This window comes from Hyla sarda, chromosome 2 (genome assembly GCF_029499605.1).
Source record: "Hyla sarda isolate aHylSar1 chromosome 2, aHylSar1.hap1, whole genome shotgun sequence".
Classification (NCBI taxonomy): Eukaryota; Metazoa; Chordata; class Amphibia; order Anura; family Hylidae; genus Hyla; species Hyla sarda.
Window position 1 is genome coordinate 93,049,877 of NC_079190.1, and position 15,705 is coordinate 93,065,581.

At 46.2% G+C, this 15,705-nt stretch overlaps 1 protein-coding gene across 5 annotated transcripts in view; it reads left to right on the forward strand.

The window, feature by feature from the left end:
* Window positions 1-15,705, forward strand: part of KIF5A (kinesin family member 5A) — a 158,867-nt gene that overhangs the window by 65,146 nt on the left and 78,016 nt on the right. For all 5 annotated transcript variants that reach the window (XM_056562563.1, XM_056562564.1, XM_056562565.1 and 2 more), the window contains exon 6: window positions 4,793-4,848. In XM_056562563.1, the coding sequence (XP_056418538.1) occupies window positions 4,793-4,848 (56 nt within the window). The remainder of the gene's footprint in view (window positions 1-4,792; window positions 4,849-15,705) is intronic.

The window sequence follows — 15,705 nt, forward strand, 5'->3', positions numbered from 1 at the left end:
ATGAACCTAATACAAAATTTACATACCCCAGTTCTTAATACTGCTTAATACTACTGTTAGTATTGCCCCCTTTAACATCATTGACAGCTTGAAGTCTTTTGTGGTAGTTGTGGATGAGGCTCTTTATCTTCTCAGATGGTAAAGCTGCCCATTCTTCCTGGCAAAAAGCCTCTAGTTCCCCTAAATTCTTGGGCTGTATTGCATGAACTGCACGTTTGAGTTCTCCCCAGAGTGGCTCTATGATATTAAGGTCTTGAGACTGAGATGAGGTGCATTGAAATGGTAAAAGAAATCTTCAGCTCACCTCCCACTGGTCTTGCACGGATTCTTGGCCTGGCCTGGTATGTATTGTAGAGAAGAAAGATATTCTGGATCCAGCAATTCCGTAAAACATCAAAATTTATTCGTAATCCAAAGCATTAAAATGTTGCAAACAAGCACTTACTGCACACCACCTAGCCAGTGATACACTGAAACATGGACGCGTTTCGAGTGCATGCGCGCTCTTGATCACCACTCCAGAACCTTGACTTTATTGTGCTGTAGCCAATAATAGGTCGACTTGGCCTTGTGTTTTGGATCATTGTCATGTTGGAATGTCCAAGCACGTCCCATGCGCAGCTTCCTGGATGATGAGTGCAAATTAACCGCCAGTATTTGTTGATACAGCACAGAGACAAGCCTCAAACCTTCTGGCACAAAGTCATTTGAAGTGATAAGGCCTATGATGAAAGGTATACCGTTCCTACTGTGAAACATGGTGGTGGATCGCTGATGTTTTGGGTATGTGTGAGCTACAAAGGCACAGTTAATTTGGTCAGAATTGATGGCAATATGAATGCAGTAATGTATCAACCAATACTGGCGGACAATTGGCACTTATCATTCAAGAAGCTGACCATGGGACGTACTTGGACATTCCAACATGACAATGATCCAAAACACAAGGCCAAGTCGACCTGTGATTGGCTACAGCAAAACAAAGTAAAGGTTCTGGAGTGGCCATCTCAGTCTCCAGACCTCAATACCATTGAGCCACTCTGGGGAGACCTCACACGTGAAGTTCATGCAAGACAGCCCAAGAATTTAGGGGAACTGGAGGCTTTTTGCCAGTAAGAATGGGCAGCTTTACCATCTGAGAAGATAAAGAGCCTCATCCACAACTACCACAAAAGACTTCAAGCTGTCAATGATGTTAAAGGGGGCAATACACGGTATTAAGAACTGGGGTATGTAAACTTTTAATCAGGGTAATTTGGGTAGTTTGTGTTGTGATTATGACTTAAAAAGAGTAAACACAGTTTGACAATAAATGGCTTCAGCCAACCACTTACCATGAGTGAAAGAAAAGTTTTTGTGTTATCATTCATATTCTCTAAACAATGGTTAAGAAATCATAAATTCTGCAAGGGTATGTAAACTTATGAGCACAACTGTATACCACCAGCCAAATATGCGAGCCATGTCCATTGATTTCATTGAGTAATCTAAGGCCATGTCCATACAACAAACTTTTGGAGTGGAATCTGGAGGAAGATTTCTGTTCGGAAATTCCTGTACAGCTGAATCCCATTGCTTTCAATGGGATTTTGCTGTACTGTGCACACAGCTGAATTTTAATCCTGGTAGAATTTCCAATTTGGCGGAATCCACTCTGAAATGCTTTTCCAAGTGGTTCTAGTGCTGGCATATTCTGCCAGTGCCCACTATTTGTGGACTGTCCGCCTGGGTTTTCCAGGCAGACTTTCTGCAGATTTTCCGCCATATAAACTTGGCCTAATAGTGACAAATGTCCTTGTGGTAATAGCAATGTGTGTGGTGCAGGGCAGATGTTGTTGCTCTAGGGGCAGATGGTGTTAACCCTTGTGTTCGTGACACCAGGGAGTGGTTTAGCATTAACCACCTGAAGGTATACCGCTGGATCCTGGGCTATTCACGGGGGCAATTAAGACACTGACGCCAAGTTATAGACAACGGTAGCTTTACTGATGGTAGAAAGGTGTTACAGTCTATGCAGTACAGCCAGGGCCCAAGGAGGTGACCAGTGACACAGAGACCTCGCAGGTTTGCTGGGACTTGTAGTAGACAGGAGAATTTAGTGCAGGCCATGCTGGGTAGACAGATGACTTGACTTGACTAACAGGACTGTGACTTTAGCTTACTTTGCACTTGACTTCTGGCTGCAGGACTTGACTTAAGGCCTCCAATGTTCTGGACATACACACACACGACTTGACTGCACTGGACCTCAGGAACAAGAGAGAAGCTAGGGTTTATATGGGGGAGACTAGCAGGGAGCCCATAGGTCACCTTTGGAGTCAGCTGGTCACTAGTACCTCCTGGGTAACAATCACATGGTACATTTATTAAATATACAACATATAATATAATACACAACATATTTACATGGGGAAACAACTGCAGGGGGCCCTGGTGACACTGAGGGACACTGCCTGACAGGGCAGGAAAGGTGCAAGGTAACACCAATCCGTACTGGGCCACCATATACTTAAAGGGTAGCTCCCACCATCATGTTTTTTTTTCTGTCCCTGCCTATTGCCCTTCTATCCCTAACACCCTCCCTGCCTTTATTTTATTTTTTTACTATTTTAAAAATGACATTTAGTGTGCCTGGTAGTGTGCTCACTACCAGGCAGACTTCCCCAGCAGGCATGATGCCTGCTGGGGCCGACACTTCCGCCCTTAGTTCTCCTAACAGTGTGTCTCCAGCTGTTTCCCCACTACAACTCCCAGCATGCCCTGACATCTACTGGCTGTCAGGGCATGCTGGGAGTTGTAGTGGGGAAACAACTGGAGGCACACCGTGATGGCCGCACATCCCGCTCCCTGCCGCGCAGGCCGCAACCCCCCCCCCCCCCGGACCCCCTTTTTTTTGCAGGACTCAAAATCATGGTGACTAGTTCTTTTGATTTCCACCTAAAAATCAGTAAATTATATCTGGTCCATTAAAATTTATGGTAATTATGGCTTAGGTATACGTCAACATACAGTTTTGTGGGTATACTAACATATCCCCCTAAGCATAGGCTACTTATCTGGGGTGAACATAACCTAAGTATGAATGAACCCAGAATTATGATTTGTAACTATTATCTGTAATTATATTCTTATTGGGGTTTGCCTTCTTGATATTGCCAAATAGCTTTGTATGGTGCCTTTAGTAAAATAGCTAGATACCCTTCATTGTCCAGGAAAAAAAAGTGTCTGCTTTATTCCCAGGAGTAAGACTACTCTAAAATACACAAGTCCATCAATTCCAACCCATAATCCTATGCTGTTGTCGAAAACCTGTATAAGTGGGGCATCAGTTGCCCCAGAATATAAGAAAACATGTCTTATATTGAAGTGACTGTGAATGATTTTCCTTGGTTGCTGCCATCATAGCTGATGTCACTTAGATGGGCACAAGCGCATGCTTATGGAAAGCAGACTGTTCATGCTAAGGGTCTATTCACATGTACAGTATTGTGCACATATTGAATGTGCAGTATTTGATGCTGCCGTATTTTGTTGGGTATTTGCTGCTGCCTATTTTCCTACCCATTGAAGTCAATGGGTTGCAAAATCAGCTGCAGAAAGTATGCAGCAAAATATGACACGTAGGATCTTACCATACAGTATACTGTGCATATTTGATGCACAGGATTTAAAGCTGCGTTCATTCAATTAGTAAACACTAAAATCTGCAGCATAGTGGAGATTCTGCAAACAGAGATTCCACAGTGCAAACATACTTTAAACCAGAAAATATTGTAGGAAGGCCTATGTATATGACATAACTTGGGACTAATGCATGATGGGGCAGACAATGAGGAAGGAGGTAATGATGAGGATAGGCAGTGTTCTTAGTGGGGACATAGAACAGTGGGTGGGTGTCAGGAAGCCTAAGGGTATGTTCACACAGTGGAATGTCTGTGCAGAATTCCGCCAAAATATTCTGCACTGACATTCTACTGTCACAGAGTGCCATTGATGGGATTCTGCTGCTCTTTGCACATGGTGGAATCTCCGCAGCAGATGTTTCTGCTGTGGAAATCCAGGTTCCAGTTTCCGCAGAAAGAATAGACATGTCTATTCTTTATGCGGATTTTGCTCGGAAATACTTTACCGTCTATGGACATTCTGCACATTTTACTACTGTGGAAACCTGGCCTAAGAGTGCAGGTAAATTGCATTCTGGGATTTTTAGCAGAAGCATGATAGCTGAACTGCTGACATGCCCCAAAGCAAGAAGTTGTAGGGAAACATGAGTGAAATGCACCACTCTGCAAAAATGTAGGATTATTGAAGGCCTTGTTCAAAGCTGTAATGTCATTTTCAGTTCTCAGTTCTGTACAGGAGCAGAAACCAGAAATGATGTGGACCCATTATAAGGCGTACACCAGCCACGCACGCCAGATCCCACTGACTTATAATGGGTCCACTGGTTTCTGTCATTGTGTCCTTTGTTTTACCAGAAAAAATAGCGCTGCATACTGTGCTATTTTTTCATTATACATGTGCTGCATTTTGCTGCATATTTTCTGCAGCTGATTTTGCTACCCATTGGCTTTAATGGGTAGGAAAATACGCAGCAAAAAATATACATTACAATATGGCACGTGTGACCTTACCCTAAATGTGATACAGTCTACAAAGGAGGCTCCAGCACTGAACAGAGTCTTATATATTATTTATTTATAGTGTGCAAGCAATTCATGGTTGAATTATTTTGCGGTATTGATTTTCTTTTTAATGCTTTTTAAACATTTTATTCTCCTTCCTTTTCCAGTGTCTAAAACGAACCTCTCTGTGCACGAAGACAAGAACCGCGTTCCATTTGTCAAGGTGAGAGCGGACACTACTTCCTTTTTTTCTGATCTTCTCGTGGTTTGAAGGCCGAGTTGTTAATTCTCAAGGGCAGACATATATATCCTAACACAAGTGTCCTTATTATAAGTACAAGTTAATAAAATGGCCACTGTAAACTGATGACTGTTACATGCTTAGGGTCATTTATGATAAACATATAGTAAGTTGTATGTTATTAAATCATATAGACAGCAGTTTCTTATGTCATGTTAAAGCAATACTGTCATTAAGAACAACTTTTGACATGTCAAAAGTTGATGACTGCAATGGGACTGCTGAGAACCGCTGCGATTGTGAGTTATAAAGGGGTGAAGCAGGCAGCACTGTGCTTCACTCCCCTGGTCAGGTGATTCATCCATTTCTCGGCAAAGAAGTCCAAGCAGAGAAATGTATGGATATATCTTATCTGGGCTGGGAGCGAAGCGCAATGCTGTGTGCTTTCCTGACTAATAAGAGTCTATTCCCACGGCAGAAATTTCTGCTTGCGGAATTCCACCTCAAATTAAAGCCCGTAGACTTCTATGGGATTCCGCACTCCCATTCACACTTCTGCATTTTCAGTAATACAAAGGGTTGTGGGTGGCTCACACTATAAAATACAATGTATACTGAGGTCACTGTGTTGCACGATACCCTTCGTGCCAAAATACATACAGAGAATTTACATGACTGGATACAGCCCTCTGAGTATGCAGAAACTACTAGGTGTACTACTAAAATAAAAATTTATAAATAACTGATATGGCTAGATTTATTCAAAATATTCATTAAACTATTAATTAAAAGTCACGTCTGTAGCAGGGCCCTTGCTACAGATGAGATACATACATATGAATTAGCAATAAATTAGGAGAGTAAAAAGATGATAAAAATCAGTATTAAGTCCAATGAAGGACCACCTGCATAAAAATGTATATACAGTCATGTATATACTCATTGGATACAGTCTATGATGTATATAAATATATGAGACAGCCGGCAAATAGAGCGAGGTCCCTGCAGCTTTCAGAGGAGATATGCGATCTGGGTAGCAGTACAGCGATGTTCTTCCTAATGCTTGCAGGCCGTGATGGAAGTGGCTGTAGTTGGTAGCAGTGGTTGGTGGTGGGTGCAGCGGGCAGTGGTGGCATCCTCGTGCTGAGGATTGCGTGTGTGGTACAGTGGTAACAGGTGTCCTTGTCATAGTGAAAACAAGGATTACAAAGCATAGGCTGGACTTATAGACTGCATCTGGCACATGGAAGAATCTTGGTTGCCAGCATGCATTGAGAACATGATTTAAAACTTTTTAAATACATTAATAACATTAATAGCATTATCTAGGACTAGCCATATCAATGTTGAAGAGTAAGTTACATGAAATATTAAAGGGGTTATCCAGGAAAAAAACTTTTTTTTATATATTAACTGGCTCCAGAAAGTTAAACAGATTTGTAAATTACATCTATAATTTTTTTCAAATCCTTTCAGTACGTATGAGCTGCTGAAGTTGAGTTGTTATTTTCTGTCTAAGTGCTCTCTGATGACACCTGTCTCAGGAACTGTCCAGAGTAGAAGCAAATCCCTATAGCAAACCTCTTCTACTCTGTACAGTTCCCAAGACAGACAGAGATGTCAGCAGAGAGCACTGTTTTCAGACAGAAAAGAGCAACTCAACTTCAGCAGCTGATAATTATTAGAAGGATTAAGATTTTTTTTAATAGAAGTAATTTACAAATCTGTTTAACTTTTTGGAGCCAGTTGATATATAAAAAGAAATGTTTTCCTGAAATACCCCTTAAATAAAATATAATGTTAATATAATAAAATGTTGATAAAATAGAATTGTCACGATTCGGCAGGCTGGAGGTGGATCCTCTGTGCCAGAGAGGGATTGGCGTGGACCGTGTCGGTGGACCGGTTCTAAGTTGCTACTGGTATTCACCAGAGCCCGCCGCAAAGCAGGATGGTCTTGCAGCGGCGGTAGCAACCAGGTCGTATCCACCGGCAACGTCTCAACCTCTCTGACTGCTGAAGATAGGCGCGGTACAAGGGAGTAGACAAGAGCAAGGTCGGACGTAGCAGAAGGTCGGGGCAGGCGGCTAGGTTCGTAGTCAATGGTGAAATAGCAGGAGGTCAGGAACACAGTATGGGTAACACAGTAAAAGCTTTCTCAAGGCACAAGGCAACAAGATCCGGCAAGGAAGTGCAGAGGAAGTGAGGTTATATGGGCAAGGAACAGGTGCAAGCTACCGTATATACTCGAGTATAAGCCGACCCGAGTATAAGCCGAGACCCCTAATTTCAACCCAAAATCCCAGGAAAAGTTATTGACTCGAGTATAAGCCTAGGGTGGGAAATACCTCATCCCCCCCTGTCATCATCCAGACCCGTCATTAACATCCTCATCATCCCCTTGTCATCATCCCACACATCCCCCCTTCATCATCCCCTTGTCATCATCCCACACATCCCCTTATCATCCCACACATCCCCCCTTCATCATCCCCTTGTCATCATCCCACACATCCCCTTATCATCCCACACATCCCCCCTTCATCATCCCCTTGTCATCATCCCACACATCCCCCCTTCATCATCCCCTTGTCATCATCCCACACATCCCCTTATCATCCCACACATCCCCCCTTCATCATCCCCTTGTCATCATCCCACACATCCCCTTATCATCCCACACATCCCCCCTTCATCATCCCCTTGTCATCATCCCACACATCCCCCCTTCATCATCCCCTTGTCATCATCCCACACATCCCCTTATCCCACACATCCCCCCTTCATCATCCCCTTGTCATCATCCCACACATCCCCTTATCCCACACATCCCCCCTTCATCATCCCCTTGTCATCATCCCACACATCCCCCCTTCATCATCCCCTTGTCATCATCCCACACATCCCCTTATCATCCCACACATCCCCCCTTCATCATCCCCTTGTCATCATCCCACACATCCCCCCTTCATCATCCCCTTGTCATCATCCCACACATCCCCTTATCCCACACATCCCCCCTTCATCATCCCCTTGTCATCATCCCACACATCCCCTTATCCCACACATCCCCCCTTCATCATCCCCTTGTCATCATCCCACACATCCCCCCTTCATCATCCCCTTGTCATCATCCCACACATCCCCTTATCATCCCACACATCCCCCCTTCATCATCCCCTTGTAATCATCCCACACCCCCCCCTTCATCATCCCCACCCCCCTTCATCATCCCCACAACCCCCCCCCCCCTTCATCATCCTCTTTTCATCATTCGCCCTCAGTGGTCTTCAACCTGCGGACCTCCAGAGGTTTCAAAACTACAACTCCCAGCAAGCCCGGGCAGCCATCGGCTGTCCGGGCTTGCTGGGAGTTGTAGTTTTGAAACCTCCGGAGGTCCGCAGGTTGAAGACCACTGCGGCCTTCAACATCATCCAGCCCCCTCTCACCCCCTTTAGTTCTGAGTACTCACCTCCGCTCGGCGCTGGTCCGGTCCTGCAGGGCTGTCCGGTAAGGAGGTGGTCCGGTGAGGAGGTGGTCCGGGCTGCTATCTTCACCGGGGGCGCCTCTTCTCCGCGCTTCCGGCCCGGAATAGAGCCGTTGCCTTGACAACGACGTATCTGCGTCGTTGTCAAGGCAACGTGACTATTCTGAGGCCGGGCCCGAAGCGCTTAGAAGAGGCCTCCCCGGTGAAGATAGCAGCCCGGACCACCTCCTCACCGGACCACCTCCTTACCGGACCACCTCCTTACCGGACAGCCCTGCAGGACCGGACCAGCGCCGAGCGGAGGTGAGTACTCAGAACTAAAGGGGGTGAGAGGGGGCTGGATGATGTTGAAGGCCGCAGTGGTCTTCAACCTGCGGACCTCCGGAGATTTCAAAACTACAACTCCCAGCAAGCCCGGACAGCCGATGGCTGCCCTGGCTTGCTGGGAGTTGTAGTTTTGAAACCTCTGGAAGTCCGCAGGTTGAAGACCACTGCGGGTGGGGGAGTTCACTCGAGTATAAGCCGAGGGGGGTGTTTTCAGCACGAAAAATCGTGCTGAAAAACTCGGCTTATACTCGAGTATATACGGTAATCAGGGTGATTGGGCCAGGCACCATCATTGGTGCACTGGCCCTTTAAATCTCAGAGAGCTGGCGCGCGCGCGCCCTAGAGAGCGGAGCCGCGCGCGCCAGAGCATGACAGCCGGGGACCGGGACAGGTAAGTGACTTGGGATGCGATTCGCGGGCGGGCGCGTCCCGCTATGCGAATCGCATCCCCGCCGGCAATGTCAGTGCAGCGCTCCTGATCAGCGGGTCTGACCGGGGCGCTGCAGGGAGAGAAACGCCGCGAGCGCTTCGGGGAGGAGCAGGGACCCGGAGCGCTCGGCGTAACAGTACCCCCCCCCCCCTTAGGTCTCCCCCTCTTTTTGTCGGGATGTCGCTCCACACAGGACGAGGACATCGGGAGCGACTGTAGAGTCTTCCTCCGGGGGACAGCGAAGTCCTGGGTATGCCCATGCACGGCAGACAGTCCAGAAGGAGTGGGAATGGGGAGGGGGGGCAGAGGGTGAGGCTTGGCACGGGGCAGAGTGTCACCAGGACGGGGGCTATGAGGAGGCACGGCACAGTCCTGATAAGCCTTTGGGAGATCAGGCACAGGAGGAGACACTGAGGCTCGACAGGCGGGGCTGGGAGCAGAAGTGAGGCATTTCTTGAGGCAAGCAGGACCCCAATTCTTGATCTCCCCGGTGGTCCAGTCAAGGGTGGGAGAATGATGCTGGAGCCATGGCAGACCGAGGAGGACTTCAGAGGTGCAGCCGGGCAAAACCAAAAATTCAATCTTCTTGAGATGTGGTCCAATGTTCATCAGCAGGGGCACTGTGCGATAACGCACAGTGCAGTGCAACTTGACTCCGTTGACTGAAGAAATGTAGAGCGGCTTGATGAGACGGGTCACCGGGATGCAGTACCTATCAAGCAAAGAGGCCAGAATAAAATTTCCAGAAGAACCACAGTCCAAGACGGCCACGGCAGAGAAGGAGGAGTTGGCAGAAGGAGAAATCCGTACGGGCACAGTGAGACATGGAGAAGCAGACTCCGTACCCAGAGACGCCAGGCCCACGTGAGCAGGTTGCGTGCCTGCATTTTCCAGACGTGGAGGACGAATAGGGCAATCCACCAAGAAATGTTCGGTACTAGCGCAGTACAGACATAGATTTTTATCCCTACGGCGAGACCTCTCTTCAAGAGTCAGGCGAGACCGATCTACTTGCATAGGCTCCTCGGCGGGAGGCACAGGGGTAGATTGCAAGGGATACCGTGAGAGAGGTGCCCAGGGATTAAGGTCTTTTTCCTGGCGGAGTTCCTGGTGTCTTTACGAAAAACGCATGTCAATGCGGGTGGCCAAATGGATAAGTTCATGCAGGTTGGCAGGGATCTCTCGTGCGGCCAGCACATCTTTGATGTTACTGGATAGGCCTTTTTTAAAGGTCGCGCAGAGAGCCTCGTTGTTCCAAGATAATTCGGAAGCGAGAGTACGAAATCGGATGGCGTACTCGCCTACTGAAGAATTACCCTGGACCAGGTTCAGCAGTGCAGTCTCGGCAGAAGAAGCTCGGGCTGGTTCCTCGAAGACACTGCGAACCTCAGAGAAGAAGGAGTGTACAGTGGCGGTGACAGGGTCATCGCAGTCCCAGAGCGGTGTGGCCCAAGACAAAGCCTTCCCAGACAGGAGACTGACCACGAAAGCCACCTTCGACCGTTCTGTAGGAAATTGGTCCGACAACATCTCCAAATGTAGGGAACATTGTGACAGAAAACCTAGAGTCTAGAGTCCCCATCAAATTTGTCCGGCAGGGACAAGCGGAGGTTAGGAGCGGCCACTCGCTGTGGAGGAGGTGCAGGAGCTGGCGGAGGAGATGATAGCTGCTGTTGCAGATGCTGTAGCTGCGACTGAAGTTGCTGTACCATGGTGGACACTTCCGACAGCTGGTGACTTAGATGGGCGATCTGTCGGGATTGCTGGGCGACCACCGTGGTGAGGTCAGCGACAACTGGCAGGGGAACCTCAGCGGGATCCATGGCCGGATCTACTGTCACGATTCGGCAGGCTGGAGGTGGATCCTCTGTGCCAGAGAGGGATTGGCGTGGACCGTGTCGGTGGACCGGTTCTAAGTTGCTACTGGTATTCACCAGAGCCCGCCGCAAAGCGGGATGGTCTTGCAGCGGCGGTAGCAACCAGGTCGTATCCACCGGCAACGGCTCAACCTCTCTGACTGCTGAGATAAGCGCGGTACAAGGGAGTAGACAAGAGCAAGGTCAGACGTAGCAGAAGGTCGGGGCAGGCGGCTAGGTTCGTAGTCAATGGTGAAATAGCAGGAGGTCAGGAACACAGTATGGGTAACACAGTAAAAGCTTTCTCAAGGCACAAGGCAACAAGATCCGGCAAGGAAGTACAGAGGAAGTGAGGTTATATGGGCAAGGAACAGGTGCAAGCTAATCAGGGTGATTGGGCCAGGCACCATCATTGGTGCACTGGCCCTTTAAATCTCAGAGAGCTGGCACGCGCGCGCCCTAGAGAGCGGAGCCGCGCGCGCCAGAGCATGACAGCCGGGGATCGGGACAGGTAAGTGACTTGGGATGCGATTCGCGGGCGGGCGCGTCCCGCTATGCGAATCGCATCCCCGCCGGCAATGTCAGTGCAGCGCTCCTGGTCAGCGGGTCTGACCGGGGCGCTGCAGGGAGAGAAACGCCGCGAGCGCTTCGGGGAGGAGCAGGGACCCGGAGCGCTCGGCGTAACAAGAATGTTGTCATCGATATACAGTTATATATACATTCTAGTAATATAAAATACGACGGAATATAAAATAAAATACACGAAATGTTAAAATGAAACACATGAATATAACCATATTTATAAGGTCAAAGATCATAATCAAAGTTAGGTCAAAATCAGGTGAAAAATCTGGTAAAAAGTAAATATTATGGATGTGAACAATTATCCAATGCCTGTTACATTTATATCTAGATATAGACCGCATAATAATAGTTGATGTAGATAATTGGGGCAGACAGATAGGCTGGAAGTAAGAATACTCGGTATGGGAGTATGCATTGAAGGTCTGTGAGATAGTGTGGTACATAGGATAGGTAACAAAATGAGACATTGGCAGGGTAAGAATAATAAGAAAAATAAGGGCAATAATAGTAGTATTAATTCAGATATATAGATATAAATAGATGCAATATAATTGAAAAAAAATAAATAAAATAAGAAATAAAGAATGGGATATAGAAATGAACTAAAGATACGGTAAATATAAAAAATAAATAAATAATAAAAATTAATAAATAATAATAGATAAATAATTTTAAAAAAATTACAAATTAAAAATAATAATAAATAAATAAAAACACAGGATGAAAAATTTTGAGACGATGTTTCACCACGTGGGCTAGGTCCCTGGACCCATCTAGACGCTGGGTATTCAGCCTGGCAATAGACAGGTTGAGATGTGGAGCACACCTGGTAGTCTGCAGAAAACTGAATATCTCCAACTCAGGATTCAAGCCTCTAGGTTCAGTGGTTTCAAATTCATATATCTTCCGTGCTTCAGCCCTTCATTTATTGCTAATTCATATGTATGTATCTTGTCTGTGGAAAGGGCCCTGTACTTTTAGTAATACATCTAAAGGGCTGTATCCAGTCATGTAAGTTATGAATTTCCGCTTGCCACTTTTAGGTCCGGTCACAAAACCGGATACGGGGCAAAAATGAGCCAACTATCGGACTCCGGTCGGCTCATTTAATTGGATGAGATACGGGTCGGGTCCGGTTCCCGTATATTCAAAACGCAGTGTGAACCCACCCTTAGCGTTTCATCTCCAGGCTCTGTGTCATGTGACCGAGACAGATTCATAGTGCAAGTATAGGAGGCCATCTCGCTCAAAAACAAACGGAAAGAGAAGCGCATGGCAGGTTGTTCTAGTGATTATTTGGGGTTTGAACACTCAGACTTCAACTGATGAAAACTTTCGATGTCCCTACATGTCAAAGATTTTTTTTATAACAAAAGGTACAATTTAGTGCTACCTGATCTTACAAAATTTTACATGATTTTTCTGAACAGATCATTAAAATCTCAGTAACAAAACCCTTCATAGAATAAAAAAAAAAAACGGACGTTAAAGACTCATTAAGACCACACAGGATATCAGCAGTAAAAAGTGCAGCACAATATAACACTATTGACAAGCAGTAAATGACAGATATTTGCAGTTGGACTCCATTCAATGTCTATAGATCCCGTCTAGTGCAACTGGATGGAGATTGCAGCAAGCCAGGGACTAAAGCACACAGCCGCTCACTTCTCCCTGCCCGTTCTGATGATCGGTGGGGTGTGAACCCCGACTGATCACAACTTTTGACATGTCTATGTGACGTTGTACGTTTTGTTAAATAACAGGGACATTTTAAGATATGAAAGCTGAGCTGTGATTAGTCGCTATGTGCAAAATCGGACAGTTTTGGTTTTAGGCAAATCTGGGCCTGTGTATACATTGGCCAATACTATAAGAATAATGTAGTGAATAGGTTATGTTAGTTACTCTTTTAGGCGCTTTCACACTGACGTTGTGCCCCGTCGGCAAACATCCGTCAGGCACTGTTTTTTTTCTTGTGCCTTAATGAATGTTATTTTTGATGGGGCACATCGGGAAACAAGGGGTCTTGACAGATCTCATTTACTATTATGGGGTCTATCGGGCTCCGTTGTTTTCTGACAGGAGTAGAGGGAGGAAAAAACTTTGGATGATGTATTTTTCCTCCCGCTTTTCTCCCTGGTTCCCTGACGGACATAACACTGCCATGTCACAATGACATTGTGAAAGAAGCCTTAGAGAATGACTATGATAAATACGTAGAAGCAGAGTAGGGCTTACACTCTCCAAGATATAACAAACAGTCCATCAAAACCAGTTTAAATCCCATAAGATTACCAATGGCGTCTCCAGCATTCATATTTAGAGGGGGGCACATGGGGGGCCAGTGACCAAAATGGGGGGGCAATTTTAAAACGTGTGTGTGTATGTGTACATATATATATATATATATATATATATATATATATATATCATGAATAAATACACACACACTGTGCAGAACATGTTTAATTAAAAAAAAATGTAAAAAAATGTAATTTTAAATCTTCATACATTCTTGATCAATGATTTTTTTTTTTCGTTTTTACTGTAGATTTTTGGGTAAAATGACTGATGTCACTACAAAGTAGAATTGGTGGCGCAAAAAATAAGCCATCATATGGATTTTTAGGTGCAAAATTGAAAGAGTTATGATTTTTAAAAGGTAGGGAGGAAAAAACAAAAGTGCAAAAACGAAAAAATGCTATGGGGGAGATTTATCAAAACCTGTGCAGAGGTAAAGATGCAGAGTTGCAGGCACTGTGCCTACACATACGCCTTGTGTCCTTAGGGCTCATTTACACGGATGGATCCCCAGCACGGATGGATCATTTACACGGATGGATCCCCAGCATATTTTACGCTGCGGATCCCCCGACAATGGACCCTACAGTGCTGCCTCCATCTGTGCCTGCTCATAACAGCAATCCTCCGCTACGAGCAGACACGCTTTGATGTGTATACTCGCACACATCGCGGCTGCTCTCGGCCTAGCTCAGGGAGCAGGAGGAGCGGCCATGATGTGTGTGAGTATACACATCAAAGCGTGTCTGCTCGTAGCGGTGGATTGCTGTTATGAGCAGGCACAGATGGAGGCAGCACTGTAGGGTCCATTGTTGGTGGATCTGCAGCGTAAAATACACTGTGGATCCATCCCTGAATGAGCCCTTAGGGCACGTTCACACGTACAGGATCTGCTGGATATTTTCTGCAGCTGATTTTGCTACCTATTGAAGCTAATGGGTTGCAAAATCAGCTGCACAAAATATGCAGCAAAAATATGCAGCTGATCCTGTACATGTGAATGTACCCTTAAGGGGTTAATGATAAACTAGCAGTGTGTTCACATGTTGTCCTCCCAGAGGGGTCACTTTCCCTCCTCCAGTGTCCACAGGTCTCCAACAGGTCACATTACCAGAACAATTTATGGAAAAGTCGCGGCAAAAATTGCACGAATTTTACCGCGATTTTTCCCAAAAATTGTTCTGATAATATGACCTGTGGACACTGAAGGAGGGAAAGTGACCCCACTGGACTGCTACTATGCACATGACCCAGCCCCAGGATATACTGCTGATCAGGGGGGAGAGAGGGAGGACATGGGACATCACACACCTCACATGAAGCTGCTCTGTGTTCCGGAGGCCTGTCAGCTCTCGGCCCCGCCCTCTCCAATGCTGGGGGAGGAGCCATCATCAGGTACCTTCATCCCTGCTCTGCCTGTCTCTGCTAATGATACGCAGACCAGGAGCAGCCAGGGATACCCTCAGCAGCTGCAGCCGGTCAGTCCGCCCCTGGCCCCGATACTAGTATCGGGACATCCCAATTTATTTTAAATTGGGGGGCACAAGGGGGGGCACGGCCTGATCTAGGGGGGCCATGGCCCCCTCTGCCCCCCCCCCTAGCGACGCCACTGAAGATTACCCAGAACTACAGCTTGCTCTTGTATTTTCTGTGCTCATGTATGTATTTCTGGCATTTTAACATCCTTATAATAAATCAATATATTATGATAGCAAAGATTTTTTTTTTTTTTTTTAACAAGCTTCTGTACAGTCTTATAGTGGTGAGATGGTATATGGTCTTATTGTGCTTTGGATCTATATGTGTATTAAATAAAAGTTATTTTTTTTATGCTTAATTAGCCCTTTATT